This window comes from Typopeltis vanoorti, chromosome 3, assembly GCF_054136105.1.
Source record: "Typopeltis vanoorti isolate ZY-2024b chromosome 3, IOZ_Tvanoo_1.0, whole genome shotgun sequence".
In the NCBI taxonomy this organism is placed as follows: Eukaryota; Metazoa; Arthropoda; class Arachnida; order Uropygi; family Thelyphonidae; genus Typopeltis; species Typopeltis vanoorti.
In genome coordinates, this window is record NC_143551.1 from 107,276,411 (window position 1) to 107,291,480 (window position 15,070).

General features: G+C 35.3%; 1 protein-coding gene across 1 annotated transcript in view; it reads left to right on the forward strand.

Moving 5' to 3' along the window:
• The window catches only part of LOC150108453 (formylglycine-generating enzyme), a 108,834-nt gene that overhangs the window by 50,870 nt on the left and 42,894 nt on the right, over nucleotides 1-15,070 (forward strand). The window contains exon 4 of the mRNA XM_090390791.1: nucleotides 3,254-3,376. Within this exon, the coding sequence (XP_090246917.1) occupies nucleotides 3,254-3,376 (123 nt within the window). The remainder of the gene's footprint in view (nucleotides 1-3,253; nucleotides 3,377-15,070) is intronic.

Here is a 15,070-nt window from a genome sequence, read left to right on the forward strand (position 1 = left end):
TAATTGAGTCTGTTCACCCAAAAATTGTTATCGGAATAAGTGAGACATGGTTGGATGAGGACGACATCCTGACACGAATAGAGATGGAAGGGTGATGATGTGTTTTGTGAGAATAGAAAGGGTAAAAAGGGGAGGGGGGGAGTGCTATTGATGATAGAGAAAGAGTTAAGTCCATACAAAGCAGAAATGCAAGATGGAAATAGTGCCAGTGGTTTTTGAGCCAGTATAGTTTGAGATAGAGATGAATAGAATGAAATACTTAGTTGGATGTTGTTATATACCTGATAATGTGAATGGTAGCGATTCTCGTAGAAAGGCTTATATGCTGGTTAAACATGATAACTAAATACTTAAGGAATTGACAGCATACACTAGAAATATAAATTAAATCAACTTTAATATATACTTTCCGATATTTTGGTAACGTCACGTTGCCATCTTCATGGGAACTTAAGATAAAGAATTATGTAGAACGTGCACGCAAGTTCTACATAACAGCAAATGAGAAGCAAAGTGAGAAAGCTACCGTTTTCCTAAAGTCCTGATGGTGCCCTCTGGCAGGCTATATTAGGTGTTCTTGGCCTTTGGGCTGAAGTTTTTCTGATATATGTTTCCCAAATTTGGGGCAGTCTCATGCATCCAAATTTGTTGAGGTTTGGCATGTTCCTAAGGGCTGAGGCTGATTCCATGAATAGTCTTTCATATTTCAACTTGCTGCGGTGTATTACTGTGGCGAGTATCCAGAGACAAGCACTCATCCTCATGGCATTCTCACTACTAACACTTTCAGTTATGAACATATTAGCACCCCTCAAAACACATTGTTGTAAAGAGGGATTATTTATTAATTAATTATTATCAATCCTCATTGTTATGAGATTTTCTCTATAACGATTATTTCTATTTCAGAGTGTTTTTATATATGCACAAAGGTTCAATGACGTTTAACTGTTTCTTTCAGGATTCGGAAAATCACTGACTCAAGACCAAACACAAAATATACACATTTAATAAAACAAAAACAATATGTATATACACTTCAAATAAAATTACACAACTAACTACAGAATTAACTGGATCCAAGGCATTTTAAAATAAATACACTTTAGAGATCTCCCATTCCCCGACTCATTCTATTACTGGTTTGTTTAACATGTACTTAATCATGTCTACTAGACTAAACACCTTGTTTGCACAATAACAAATTACACAATAGAAGTATAAGTACTCTTACCTCATGCAGTTCAATTTTGTTAATTTTTGTACCAGCAAAAAGTTTCTTCTACTGCTTTATCTAAGTTGCTAAATTCCGTCTCTCCTTATCCAGTAGAAATAATAGATAGATCCATCATCCTTAAAACAGATGAAATTTTCAAATCAGCATTTCCTCGAACATTCCTGTAGAACAGACAATGCATTGTGTTATAAGGCTGCTGCTGTAACCACAAGTTTGTGGACATGAATGTCACCATACTTGACTTGTCTCCACAGTGCCCTGATCTCAACATCTGTTGGATCAACTGGAGCATCAGGTAAGGTCAAAGGATGTCTGTCCTACAACAGTCCCATTTCCTCATTACATGCCTGTAGGAAGAATGGTCCAAAATTTCTATTGATTGTTATCATTTGCTTGCAGAAAGTATACCCCATAGGATTGCTGAAGTCATTGCAGCAAAAGGAGGTCCTACGTCTTATGTGGGTGCCATGGCTGTTTGTTCCTCACACTATGGTGTCCGTTGACTTCTAAGTAGTGTATATACATGTGGGTTTTGATTCTTCACTTCACTTCTGAAAGCTGTTTGGCTTTGATTCTTTTTAAAACTTGTAAATATTTTCTTTTTGATATGATATTTAGTTTTTTATCCTGCTCAAAAGTTTTAAATAGTTGCCACTTCCTATTTCAAATCTCCTGAACATGTATAAAGATATTGCTATCAACAGTGAGACTTTTCTTATTTTTTGTCTTCTCTCCATGTGTGAATTTGTGAACATCTTTATATTGGAAAATGATGTTAGTAATGACTAGTCCATCCTCATCGGAAATCTGACAGGTCCTTACCATTATTATTAGTATTGGTCTTTTCTCAAAATTTTCTGAAAACATTTCTATCAATCTTGTATTAATTTCAGTTTCATATCATTCCAATTTATCATTTTGATGTTTGGTTCCATTACTCTGCTTGAAATTACCTGCCATTCAAGGAGGTTATTTTTGTTTATAGTATTGACTATTACAATCGGCCCTTCTTTTCCTTGATCGTTATTTTCTGAATGTAGCATCATGTTTTGGAAATTACAACATAGTAGATAACTAAATAGATTGAATTATTGCTTTCAAATATTTCACCAAATTTAAATTGGAATGTCAGGGGAAGAATACACTTCTGGAGATGTGCAAATGCAGGCACTTTGAGTGAGTAAGGAGAAACACAGGGAAGCCTATAGTTTTTAAATTGTTCAAATGTGTTGGTGTTCTTGGTCATTAAACTTCGTTGTCTGTGGATGAGCTTTCCAGATGAGGGGCAGGTTAATGCAGCTATACTTGTTGAGGTTAGGATAGTTTGAGGACAGAGGCAGATTCAAGGAATAGTCTAATAATTGTTTACTTTGGTGGCATTTTTCTAATGGATCTGGTGGTAGTATCCAGGGCACAGTCTACTAACCTCAGTAGTTGTAGTGTGGAATTGGATATAGCAAATATATGTATGTGGGTGAGAGACTGTTCCTTGAATCTGATTTCTCTCATAAACTATCCTAACCACAACAAATATGGTTGCACTAAACTGCCTGTCATCTGGGAAACTCAGCCAGAGACATTCAGCCCAATAGTCAAACACTCATTTGAGTCCAACAGGTAATCAGTTTAAGATTATATATCTCCTTTTCAATCTCTTACTCATGTAGTGTCTGCTTTCACATGTCTGTCTTAGTGTATTACTCTCCTGATGATATCTTTCCTCAAAAAAAAATCCAGATTGTTTTCTTCACACGCACGCACACACACACACACACACACACACACACACACACACACACACACACACACACACACACACACACACAATCCTTATGCTTTTTCCCTTTCTTCTCATTAGCAATAAATTACTTTCGTTTTTAAACTTTTATATATTTACTTGAATTAATGTTTGGGACCTGCAAAAGTTGGCAGATGCAAAGCTACCGATTCTTAAGTTTATAAAGTTCAGATAAAGGATTATTTATTATAGAAAGGAATAGTTGTATAATTTTCCAGGTTTGACCACCCTGTTCTTCATGTTTCATGGAATGATGCCATATCCTATTGTGAATGGGCAATGAAACGCCTTCCTACAGAAGCTGAATGGGAGTATGCTTGTCGGGGTGGATTGCACAATAGGTAGGTGGTTAAGTGTTTTTTTAAGATTTGTTAAATATTGAAAATTATAGTAGTTTTTAGGCATAAGCGATAATAACGTAAGTGTTTTTAATGATTCTTAAATGTTGAGAATTAGTTTTTCAGACATGGATATAGACAAATGAATACGGATACAAATAAAGGAACTTATTAAAAAAAACTTTTTCATAAAGTCTGTCATATTTGAATACTTTTTAGCAGTATTGCAAGCATGATCACAACTTTAAATCTTAAATTGTTTATGAAGAATTGTATATATAAGAAAGCAGCATAAATAGTCCCATAATAAGAGGAACTGTCATTTAAAAAAAAATGAAAAGTGTTTCCACATGAGAATGCCCTAACACAAATAATGAATTCCAAGTCACATTTTATTTTCTTGTATCAGTATTAATACGATTAATTGAGGAGAATTCAGAATTAGAATTATATTTATGCCAGTAATAATGATCATGGAATAATTTGACTGTATTAACATAGAGCCTGGAGAGAAGGAAATGGAATTTATGCAGTTACTTAGAAATAATTTCCTAACACTGGCAGTGTAGGATCTGGTGATTGCATCAAAGAATTTGATACCAAATTAACCATTTTGCATCTTATTTAGAAGAGTGATCATGTGGTCTTGATCTATTCAAACATTAATCACATTTTGTTACTAAAACTTGTGATTTTTTTTTTTTTTTTTTATAATTTCATTTACTTCTTTAAAATACATCATCTACTCGTATAAAAAAAAATGCTACTTCACTCCTATGTAGGAGACACATCAGCATTTTTTTATAATGTACCATAATCTCTCAATTACCCAAGCTTCAAATGACCAAATCCTTGGTTATTCAAATCTGAATTAGTTATGTCACCTGACTCATAGAACAGCACAGTATTTTCATTTCTTATATAGTGAAATCTGTGGAGTATCCATAACTATAAAATAACACGTATGCCACAGTAAATAACTTTTTTTATGTACACATTTCGTCTTATGTATCATAAGACATCAGTACAATTATCGAACAATTGGAATTCAAAAAACAGTAGCATGCATGCTTAAATTGGAATCCCTCTCTGTATGCAGTCACATGTTCATAGATTAAAACTACTGGGTTGAAATTAAAATATAAGAAATTTATTTAATACAATTGAGGATAACAACTTCTCAAACTTTTGGAATGAGACATTCGTTCTGATTTAAGATTAGGTCTATGAAGTAAGGCTTCAGCACTTTCTTTATATAAACGTTCATATTTATATATGGATCTATAGAAGCAGCTTAGTGTTTTGCAATTGGATCCTGTGGTTAGCATTCCATCTTGTGCAAGCCTGATTTGTAAGGTTTGATAAGATGGATGTGGTCTTGATGTTCAGAGGTACATTTATTTATAGCTCTTCCTATTTGTCCATAATAAGACAAGTTACACAAACATGGTACTTTGTATATGCCAGGTAGACACTCTCAGCGATGATGCTACCTGGCATTAAAAGAAAGAAAGAAAATATTTAAATAAAAAAGAAGTTCAGAATGGTTTGTGGCATTTAGGAGAGAGAGAAAGATAGAGAACACAGTTGATGAATTTGATAAAATTAGGCAGAGATTTTTAGTCAAACAGGATAACAAAGATGAGATTTCTAAGTTGGAAAACTTACTAATAATCAGAGTGTCCAAAAGAATTAAAATTTAGATAAGTAGCATGTGAAAAGATGAGCTGTGTCATTGTAGACTGGAGATGGAGATTAACATCATTGAGATTAGAATCGAGACTTTGTGGGGAGGGTTATTTTTCTGCATGTAATATCCATTGAGTTTTTACTGAGCTACACACACATGAAGAACTTTATCCCATGCCACTGCTCTGACTCCCTCCAGATGCACTTGACAACATGATTATTTGCAAGCTGACTCTGAAACCTTAAATATTATCAGATTCAGTGCAGTTTTTTATCCAGCTTCTGGTCTGTGAAATCAGTTTTTAAAACTGCATCCTCATAAAGAAGAAATATTGAGATCTTTTTGTGTTTGAGTCTAAACATAGTTTATGGTGATTTAAAGTTTTTAATAAGCAGTGATAGTATTATATTGGTTGATGAAATTCAATTACTATCTAGTTCAGCATAGCACCAGTGGCTTTGAGTTTGATGTTTTATAGGCTTCAGAATGAAGGAAATAGGGCTTGCCAGCAGGGCTGGATTAACCATTAAGCAAAATAAGCACGTGCTTAGGGCATCATGGAAAAGGGTGGGGGGGGGCACCACAGAATTTCTGCTTTAGTTAGATGACGAATTTAATTTAAATTAACTTTTAATTAGTTTTTCATTGTTTTTTATCTTTTCTTACTGTTACCTACTTTGTTTCAATAAATAATGACGTGTAGAAGGTCTAATAAAACTCTAATCACGTGCATGACGGTTCGTTTACACCGTATTATTGCTCACGATGCTTTCTGGCACTACCATTGCGTCAAATGACGTAACTTTTTATAATTAATGTAACCATTTTATTTTTTTATTTTCCTGTCTGTTTTAGGTCTTGTTTTAATAAATTATGTCTTATAAAAGGCTCAGAAACGCGCCTCCGGTAAAAGGCCTAGCTATCACAGAAGTGAGATTCCGGTAAATTAAGAGTTAATTAAAGCACGAGATTCAGCTGTAAGCCGAAAATTAAATTGTTCGTATGATTTTGCATGTGATATGTGTAACTGTGTTGATTGCCACCTAATATTCAACAAAATAATCTTTTTATTTCTTGGGATCTATTAAATACAGATCCCAAGAACCAAGATGAAACGTGTTCAGTTAAGTGGCGCACAAAAGCGAAAACTATCAAAAAAGAAACAAGAGGAGACTTTGGAATTAGATTCCAAGACTGCAAAGCTGACTGATTTCTTCACACAAGTTCCACAACATTATATACCAATTCCTGATCAGAGCCAATCTCCATCATCAGAAGTGGACACAGATACCACTTTGATCACTTCAAAATCAAAATATGATTATGTTGGAATCATCAAGGTGTCACAAACAGGTTCATCTAGCACATGTCTCACTACTGATCTCACTTTGTCTGTAAATTCTCTTGATATCTCTACTGCAAATGTTGATGCAAGTTGCTTTACAAAACAATCTGAGGTTGAAATAATTGCTGAAAATGAAAGTTTAGTGGGCCATGGTGATGGTGGTGAAATGATTCAGTCTGCAAAAGATGAAGTAAATATAGCAAAAGATCCAGGGTTGTGGCTTGATTTCTCTGCTGATGACGTGGCTAATTGGACTGCTTGTGGACCCAGTGACTATCAACACCACAATGGACCATTTGACAAGTCTTACCGACATTTCAGTAGTGGCAAACCAGTAAGATACTGTTTGCAGAAACTTTTTGTTGGGACAAAAGCCAATGGTGAGGAATACAAGAGAGAGAGAAAGAGTGGTTATTGTATTCACCATCAACGGGATCAGTTTATTGTTTTGTTTGTAAACTGTTTGCTCCTAAAAATTTCTCACATTTTGTTACAGGAGAAGGGTTCAGTGACTGGTGAAATACTATTGTAATTGATCAACATGAAAAAAGCACTACTCACCGAGACTCTATTCTAACATACTTAACTCGCAGATAAGATGTAGGGTTGGGACAAAATTTGGAAAAACAAATTCTGGAAGAGTGTGATTACTGGGAACATGTCCTGAGGCATGTCATAGCTGTTATTCGTACGTTAGCTGAACGTGGTTTGGCTTTTCAAAGAACAGAAGAAAAATTTGGATCATTGCAAAATGGGAACTTTTTAGGGCTGCTTGAGCTCATAAGTCAGTTTGATCCATTTTTAACAGGTCACATTGCAAAATATGGAAATTGTGGTGAAGGAAATCCTTCTTATCTGTCCAAAGCCACCTGTGAGGAACTCATTCAACTGATGACTCAAAAGGTCCATGTGCTTATTGTTGATGAAGTAAACTCTTCTGGTTATTTTAGTCTGTCAGTTGATTCAACACCAGATCTATCACATATCGACCAGTTAAGTGTCGTACTTAGGTACTTAAAAGATGGACAGCCTATTGAATGCTTTTTAACCTTTCTAACCTTTTTAAGCAAAAAATTTTAGAAACAAGCAAGTTTGCTGTGTATGTGCCCTGTGCAGCTCATTCACTAAATTCAGTAGGCAAAGTGCTGTTGACTGCTTTCAAGAGGCGGTTAATTTCTTCTCTACAGTGCAGTTGCTCTATACCTTTTTTTCAGTCTCAACCAGCCGGTGGACAATTCTTAAAGGTTGTATTGGAAATGAACATGTCTTAAAATCCCTCTCTGATACCAGATGGGAGTCACATGCTATGGCAACAGCAGTAATTTTGAAATCTTTCCTTCAAATTTTAGAAGCGTTCGACTGTATAGCCGAAGACCAGTCACAAAAGGGAGACACTAGAAGAGAAGCAGATAATATTGCAAATAAGATGCAAGAGCTAGGATTCGTTTTTATGTTGAATATTTGGGATGAGATTTTGCAAAATTTTCATAGAGTAAGCCATGTTCTACAGAATGAGGATGTCAGCTTAAAAACATGTGCAGATCTGTATGGATCATTAGCTGACCAATTGTGCACTTCACAAAATGAATTTGAAAGATATGAAGCAGCTACAAAGGAAGTGCTACCAGATGTTGATTACAAGGCAGCTCAAACTTGCAAATGTATCAGAAAGAAGGTACCCAATGACGGAGATGCTCCAGAAGTATATCTGAATTCCAGAGATAAATTTCGTATCGCAACCTTTTACACAATTGTCGACAAACTTGAAACTAAGATGAGAAGAAGAGGAGAGATATACAAAGAAATATCGGAGAGATTTTCTTTTCTAAGTGATGTGCCACATAATGCTACTTCAGTGACTTTATCATCTACTGAAATCGAAAGGTATTCTCAGTGTTGTCAAAAGGTGATTGATGCTTACCCAGAGGACTTGAACACTAATTTCTCAGCTGAGCTTCAGCAGTTTCACTCATATGTGTGCCATAAGTTCAGTGCAACAAAAAATGTAAAAACAAGATTCAATCATGCTGAACTTTATAAAATAATTGTAGAAGACAATATTGAGTGTGCCTTTCCAAATGTAGACATTGCCTTTCGTATATTTTTAACATTAATGGTCACAAATTGCTCAGCTGAGCATTCATTTTCTCAGTTGAAGTATATTAAAAATCCTATCAGAACAACTATGCAACAAGGCAGGTTGAATGCCTTATCTCTACTAAGTATAGATATAGTAAGCACTCTCCTTTCCCTCTTGTTCTTCTTATTCTCATGTAAAATATTGTATCTTTTCTTGTCAGAACATCATTTTCATGTAACTGCATTTCACTTATTACAACAGTTTTTTGAGTGAACAAATTCACTCAATGCAATAATTGTATATCTTATTCCTGATACTTTTGGCATTCATAAGATAAACACAGTAGTTCAATTTTGAGTATAAATAGTCCTGCCCATGCTATCTCTCAGTCATGACTACTTCACACCATTCTTATTCTCACTTACCTCATGTTTTTTTCTCACAGCTCAGCTTCTCCCCTTGCATTCGAAGCTATCCCATTCTTGTGCTGATCATTCCCACATGCACATTCACTACTACCTCCAATGTTCACTGTTTATCCCAACTCCTCCCCTATTTCCCATCCATCTTTCATTTCTGTTCTTTAATTCTCATCTCTCACTATTCTCCTATCCATTCACAAGCACTTCAATCCCACCTGTTCCACTCCTGCTGTAAAATTTAATGTCTTTATTTTATATTTATTACGTACTCTATTTAGTTGCAATATGCTGTTGTGCTTTGTAATATCTTTCTCTACTTTCTTATTATGAAATCAACTCACATAGCTTCTTTAACTCTAGTATCACTGTTTTTTGTTTCCTTCTCAGATTCCTTGGCTTCTCTTCCGTTTTAGGTTTTTGGCTTTCTCTCAGAGATTCCATTGGTACCATCGTCTCATCTGGAATGACTTGTGAAGGCTTGGAGCAAGATTTCTGGGCGTTTATGACTCGGGCAAAGGGTCCGACGATCAAGGCCTATACAGATTGTCTTAATGGCAATTCATGCTGATCCTTCTCCGCTTCTCCTTCAGTAGTTTGCCTCCAGTGGCTATCTTCCGTGACTTCATTCAGACTGGATGAATGCAGTGGCTCGACTCCTCCTGATGCTCTCTTCCTCTTTTCCTCCTTTTCTTTTCCTGGTGTTGATCCCTTTCTTCATTCTTAGATGGCTTATATACAAATTTCTCCGGACTCTGGACGAAGGGTGACCCCCCCCCCCGAACATTCCCGCACAAACTGTATTGACTTTAACGCAGACTTGTAGTTCTCACCTAAAGTGCACATTTAATCCCATTTACAAAACGGCTACGTTAGATGTATACCGTCCTTTTACCATTGACCTTGAAGGTGGTATCAGGCTGACTTTGAGCACAATAAATTCCACTTAGACTATATACAAAATACCGACATCAGTACATTGTTGATTTCTAAGGCATTGCCCTTGAACCTTACATTTTTAGACATTTTATGTTTAGTACAATCCAGCATGCTAATTCCTTGGGGTTAAATACACGAGCTTTTAAGATTATTCACAACATTATTTACAAAGTTATTTTAGTGTTTTCAAGATGTGACCTCTGTAAAAGTCGATGCAAGAAAAGGAAAATTTAGACTGCATCAAATTTTACACTGCTGTTTTGTATCATCACTTATTTCCTTTGATCTCTTGTTCACATCACTTATTACTCTCCCTTCATGGTCTTTCCAATTGACTTTCACCAGATCCATGTAAATGTAATCAGTTTCTTTTATATAACTCCATCCATGCCTGAAATTCATTCCACACATTAACCAACTGTACTCTTTTCTCCCATAGCACCTTCATCATAACTATGATGATTGTTGCTTGCCATCTCAACTCATCATCCCTGGGCAGCATGCTAACTGCCTTTTAACATGCTGTTTTCTTTTACTCTCTTCAGATCTCTTGATATTCATCTTTACATTTTGTCTGATCACTGCCACTAATTCTTTTACTTGTTTACTTCTCATACCACTCTATCAATTACTCTTCATGTTCTCTCTTAAGAAACAAACTCTGTGTACTTTCTCCACCACATCTTCAATAATGAAGTCTCATACAATACAAGTCTTGAGTTATCTGTTACCTCTTTTTTTCCCCTTTATTTTTTTTAATATCCTTCCCCCCCTCAACTAATATCTCCCAATTTTCCAGTGTCACTCTGCTTGTGCCCTATCTTATTCCTCAGTTTGATCAGCTCAATTTTTTTAAGTCTTTCATTTCATTCACTTTATAAAGTTTTTGCAATGTTAAATTTTGCTGATAATGGTGATACTCAATAATTAATCCAAATATTTGTAATTAATTTTACTTTCCAATGTTTTGGTTGATTAATGTTTCTTTGCATTCTTTCTTTTAGATAATCCCACAAATAAATCTGGGATTCAAATAAAGTGACGACATTTGATAAATGATCTTCATTGTGGCCCATTAGAAGAGTTTGAAAATCCATGATAAATTTTTAAGGATCATTGTACATCTGCAAATAAAATAACAGAATTAAAAAAAGCATTAAAAATGATATATATAATTTCAAACCTCTTAAGACTCTATGGTGATAAAATATTACTGATATATATTTCAGAAAGGCATTTAAAAAAAATATATCGGGGACAAATATTCTGGATGTACTAGGTGTGCGGTGCTCATCCACGAAATATCAGTATTACCGATATATTTTTGCACTTATTCCCGTTTAGACTTTCTTAATTGTTTCTTGGTTTTGCGTGATTCCTAAAATTAAACACAGTACATTAATGCTTTATGAAAAGATGATTTTCAATGCTTAAACATTGCATCGCATTTGTGTTAATAGCCGAAGTGTGTGGTCACAAATGCATACATCTTTTATCCCTTTGAACAGACATATAGATGATGCAGTGGGTCACATTCTTAACATTCCAGTGTTTTTAAACCACCCAGAAGGTGAGGCAGGGTGAGTGTTGAGAGAGTAGCACCTAGTGGCTGTGATTGGTTATTATGTATAGTCTTCCAGAGAGAAGTGTTTTTCCATTCATTTGAGTGATAAACAAAAGCTACTTGTTTTTCTTGCTTGTGCAGTATAGCATATATTGAGGTTGGAAGGTTTAATAGGTACATTTTATTCTTTGGAAACAACAGATGTAGTAAAAATTTATCTAGTCCTGAATAAAAATGAATACTTCTCTCTATTAAAAGAAGTTGTTGATCTTCAACAAAATACTAGCATATGTGAGATATCTATTAACCACCCAACTGGCCATGACATCTATAGATGTCAAGGTTACCATGGATGCAAAGCACCTATTAAAATTGTCATACTATTGATATTACATTGAAATATATGATGGATACGAAGTGAATGCAAAATCATATATTTTATCCATTATGGCTGTTGGGTGGTTAAGACAGAAGAGCCACTGACATTAAAAAAAAAAAAAAAAGAATATAGGATTCCCAAAAGTGTGGCTAATTCCAATAATGATCGGATGTTATGTAACCTATTAATGCATAAAATGTATACTGAGTTCATTAAACAAAAGAAAATACTTAGAAAAGGAAGCGAAATATATAAATCAGAGAAATACACATAACATGCACAACAAATTTTATAAGATGATTTGCTGTTCCATCAACCCACATGTATTCCTTCCACACCTAAGTGAATCACATGATCAACATTATTAGTTCATTGGATTAGCCTTTCCCTCTTCTCATAAGTTTTTTTAATTATGCCATCATAAATTTATTTTTGTGTAGACTTAATTAGGATTACGTGCTATTTGCTCTACTCAGCAAGTTATAGGACATGCATGTCACAAATGTGAGTTATTAATGATGGTTCACATATTTACACCTTTGAGTAATTCAAATATACCAACTAATATAGCATTCTCCTTCATTATTGTTTTCTAATATATTTTAAAACAAACTCATTGTTCTTCCCACTATACACAGATTTAGTTACAATTAATTGACAAATTAAAGTATTCAAAATTATCCTATAATTAATTGCATTGGACCAATTGACATGAGTGCTGATGTGCTATACACTTAAAACTTGCATACATCCATAAAAATGCAGTCAAATTGACATGAATTTTGTAGCAGTGTGTTGCATAAGCCACACACACACACAGTAAGAAGACATTTAAAAAACAATTGTGTATCAGTGGTGTCATGTGGCTTATGCAACTTACACTGCAAAATTCACATCAATTTGACTGAATGATTGCATTTTTATTGATGTATGAACGTTTTAAGAGTGCATAGTGCATCAGCACTCATCTTAATTGATCCAGTGCAATTAATTGTAGGATAACTTTGAATACTTTATCAGTTAATTGTAACCAAATCTGCATAGAGTGCACAAAATGCACAAAAAGCAAGGCAGGAAGTGTGACCTGATGTGGTAGGCAAGTTTTTATATATAATATAGAGGTTTTTAATATATAATTTTGATTAATTTATAACTTTTTTTTCCCTCCCATATTTACAACGTGTTTGTTTCAAGATGTATTAGAAAATAATAATAAAGGAGATTTTGGTTGTTATATTTGAATTACTCAACGGTGTAAATATGTGAACCATCATTAAGTCTTGCGAGAATGGGAAATGTAAAGGAAAGAATAAGTGAGAATTTCTTTATTAGTTACAATTAACTGATAAAGAAATACTTTCATTAATGGCAAATGAATTATAAATAATTAATATTTGTGATGTGTGTGTGTCCTATAAGTTGCTGGGTATATCGAATAGCATGCGATCCTATAAAGCATCGGTTCCCAACCGGTGGTACGTATACTCCCCAGGGGTATACGTGCTGGGCCGTTCAGGGGTACACAAAAAATAAACAGTAATGGCAGAAAAACAAATAAAGTAAACAAAATGCACCATCAGTTATGGAACAATAAATATCAGTATTTAGAAACAGCTATTTTAAAAACAAGGGGTACAATTTATAGAAATGGGTTTAAAAGGGGTACACAAGTGGAAAAAGGTTGGGAACCACTGCTATAGTCTAGACATGAATAAGTGAATTATGATGCCATAATTTAAAAAAAAAAAAAAATAAAAAAAAAAAACTCATGAGAGAGATTTGTTTGCAAAGTATAAATAACTAACCAATAATAAATAGCCACTATAGGGAAGGAGGGGGGGGAGAGAAAACTAATAATGTTGATGGTGATTCATTTAGGCGTGGCAGGAATACATGCGGTTTGATGGAGCAGCAAATAATTTTTCTTTTGTTTACTAAGAGTAGTATACATTTATGTAATAATAGGATACATAATCCAGGGGGCAGAGAGTGCTGGACCTAGTAATTGCAACCGAGAATGTGGCTGTAACGAACATGACCATGTTGCCACCAATTGGTGAGAGTGACCATAAGGTCATGACTTGGGAAGTGGCTAAAGGAGTCGAATTTACAATTAAGGCAGGGTACATGTGGAATTACCGGGCTGGTAAGTATGACAAGCTTAGGTGTGTGCTTGGCTCAATGCCATGGCATGTAAAACTGCAAGGGCTGGATGTTGATAGTGCATGGGAGGTGGTTAAGAACTGTTTGCAGGAGGCAATGGTTGACTGTATACCAAGAGTCCGAATAATAAATCTAGTAGGGGTTAAATGGATGAATAACACTATTAAGCTTGAGCTGCAAAAAAAAAGAAACAATTGTGGAGGGAATTTAAGCAGAAGGGTGACCATCAGGCGCAGGAACAGTATAAAGCTCAGGCCAGGATGGTAACAAGGGTGGTAAGATAAGCAAAAGCAGATTACAAAAGGAAATTGGCCACGCAGGCTAAAGAGAATCCCAAACAGTTTTTTCATTATGTTGCAAGTAAAAGGAAAAGTGCTCATGGTAGAATGATCTTAAAAAATGCTGAGGGTAGGGAGGTAACCAAATCAGTCGATATTGTGGAATTACTGAGCGAGCACTTTGCAAGAGTATATCATCCAGGTGGTGACTTTGCAGGAATGGAAGAACCAACAGCTTATACTGGAATTGTGATGAATGAAGTAGAGGTAATTAGTCTATTACAGAACCTCAATGTCAATACATCTGTGGGATTGGATGGTATACCAGCTCGTGTTGTAAGTGAAGCGGCCAAAGAATTGTCAGTGCCATTGACCATTTTGTTTAATTTGAGCCTCAGGACTGGGTCAGTCCCAAGGGGGTGGAAAGAGGGGAAAATAGTTCCACTGCACAAAGGTGGTTCCAAGGCTGCTGTTGAAAATTACCGGCCAATCAGCATAACAGGAATCATTATCAAGGTCTTAGAGAAAATAGTCAAGAGGAAAATACAAGATTGGATAGAAGAAAATGGGATACTGTATCGGGGACAGCATGGTTTTGTGAAGGGTAGGTCATGCCTCAGTAACTTGCTCACGTATTATAACACAGTGACGGCTGAACTGGATAAGGGTAATGGGTTTACAGTGATTCTACTGGACCTTGCCAAGGCCTTTGACAGGATACCACATGGAATTCTAATCAGTAAATTGCAGCATATGGGAATGGACATAGGGTTGGTGAGATGGATAGGAGGGTGGTTGACGGAGAGATATCAGAGAGTGGTTTACTCAGGAGTAGAGTCC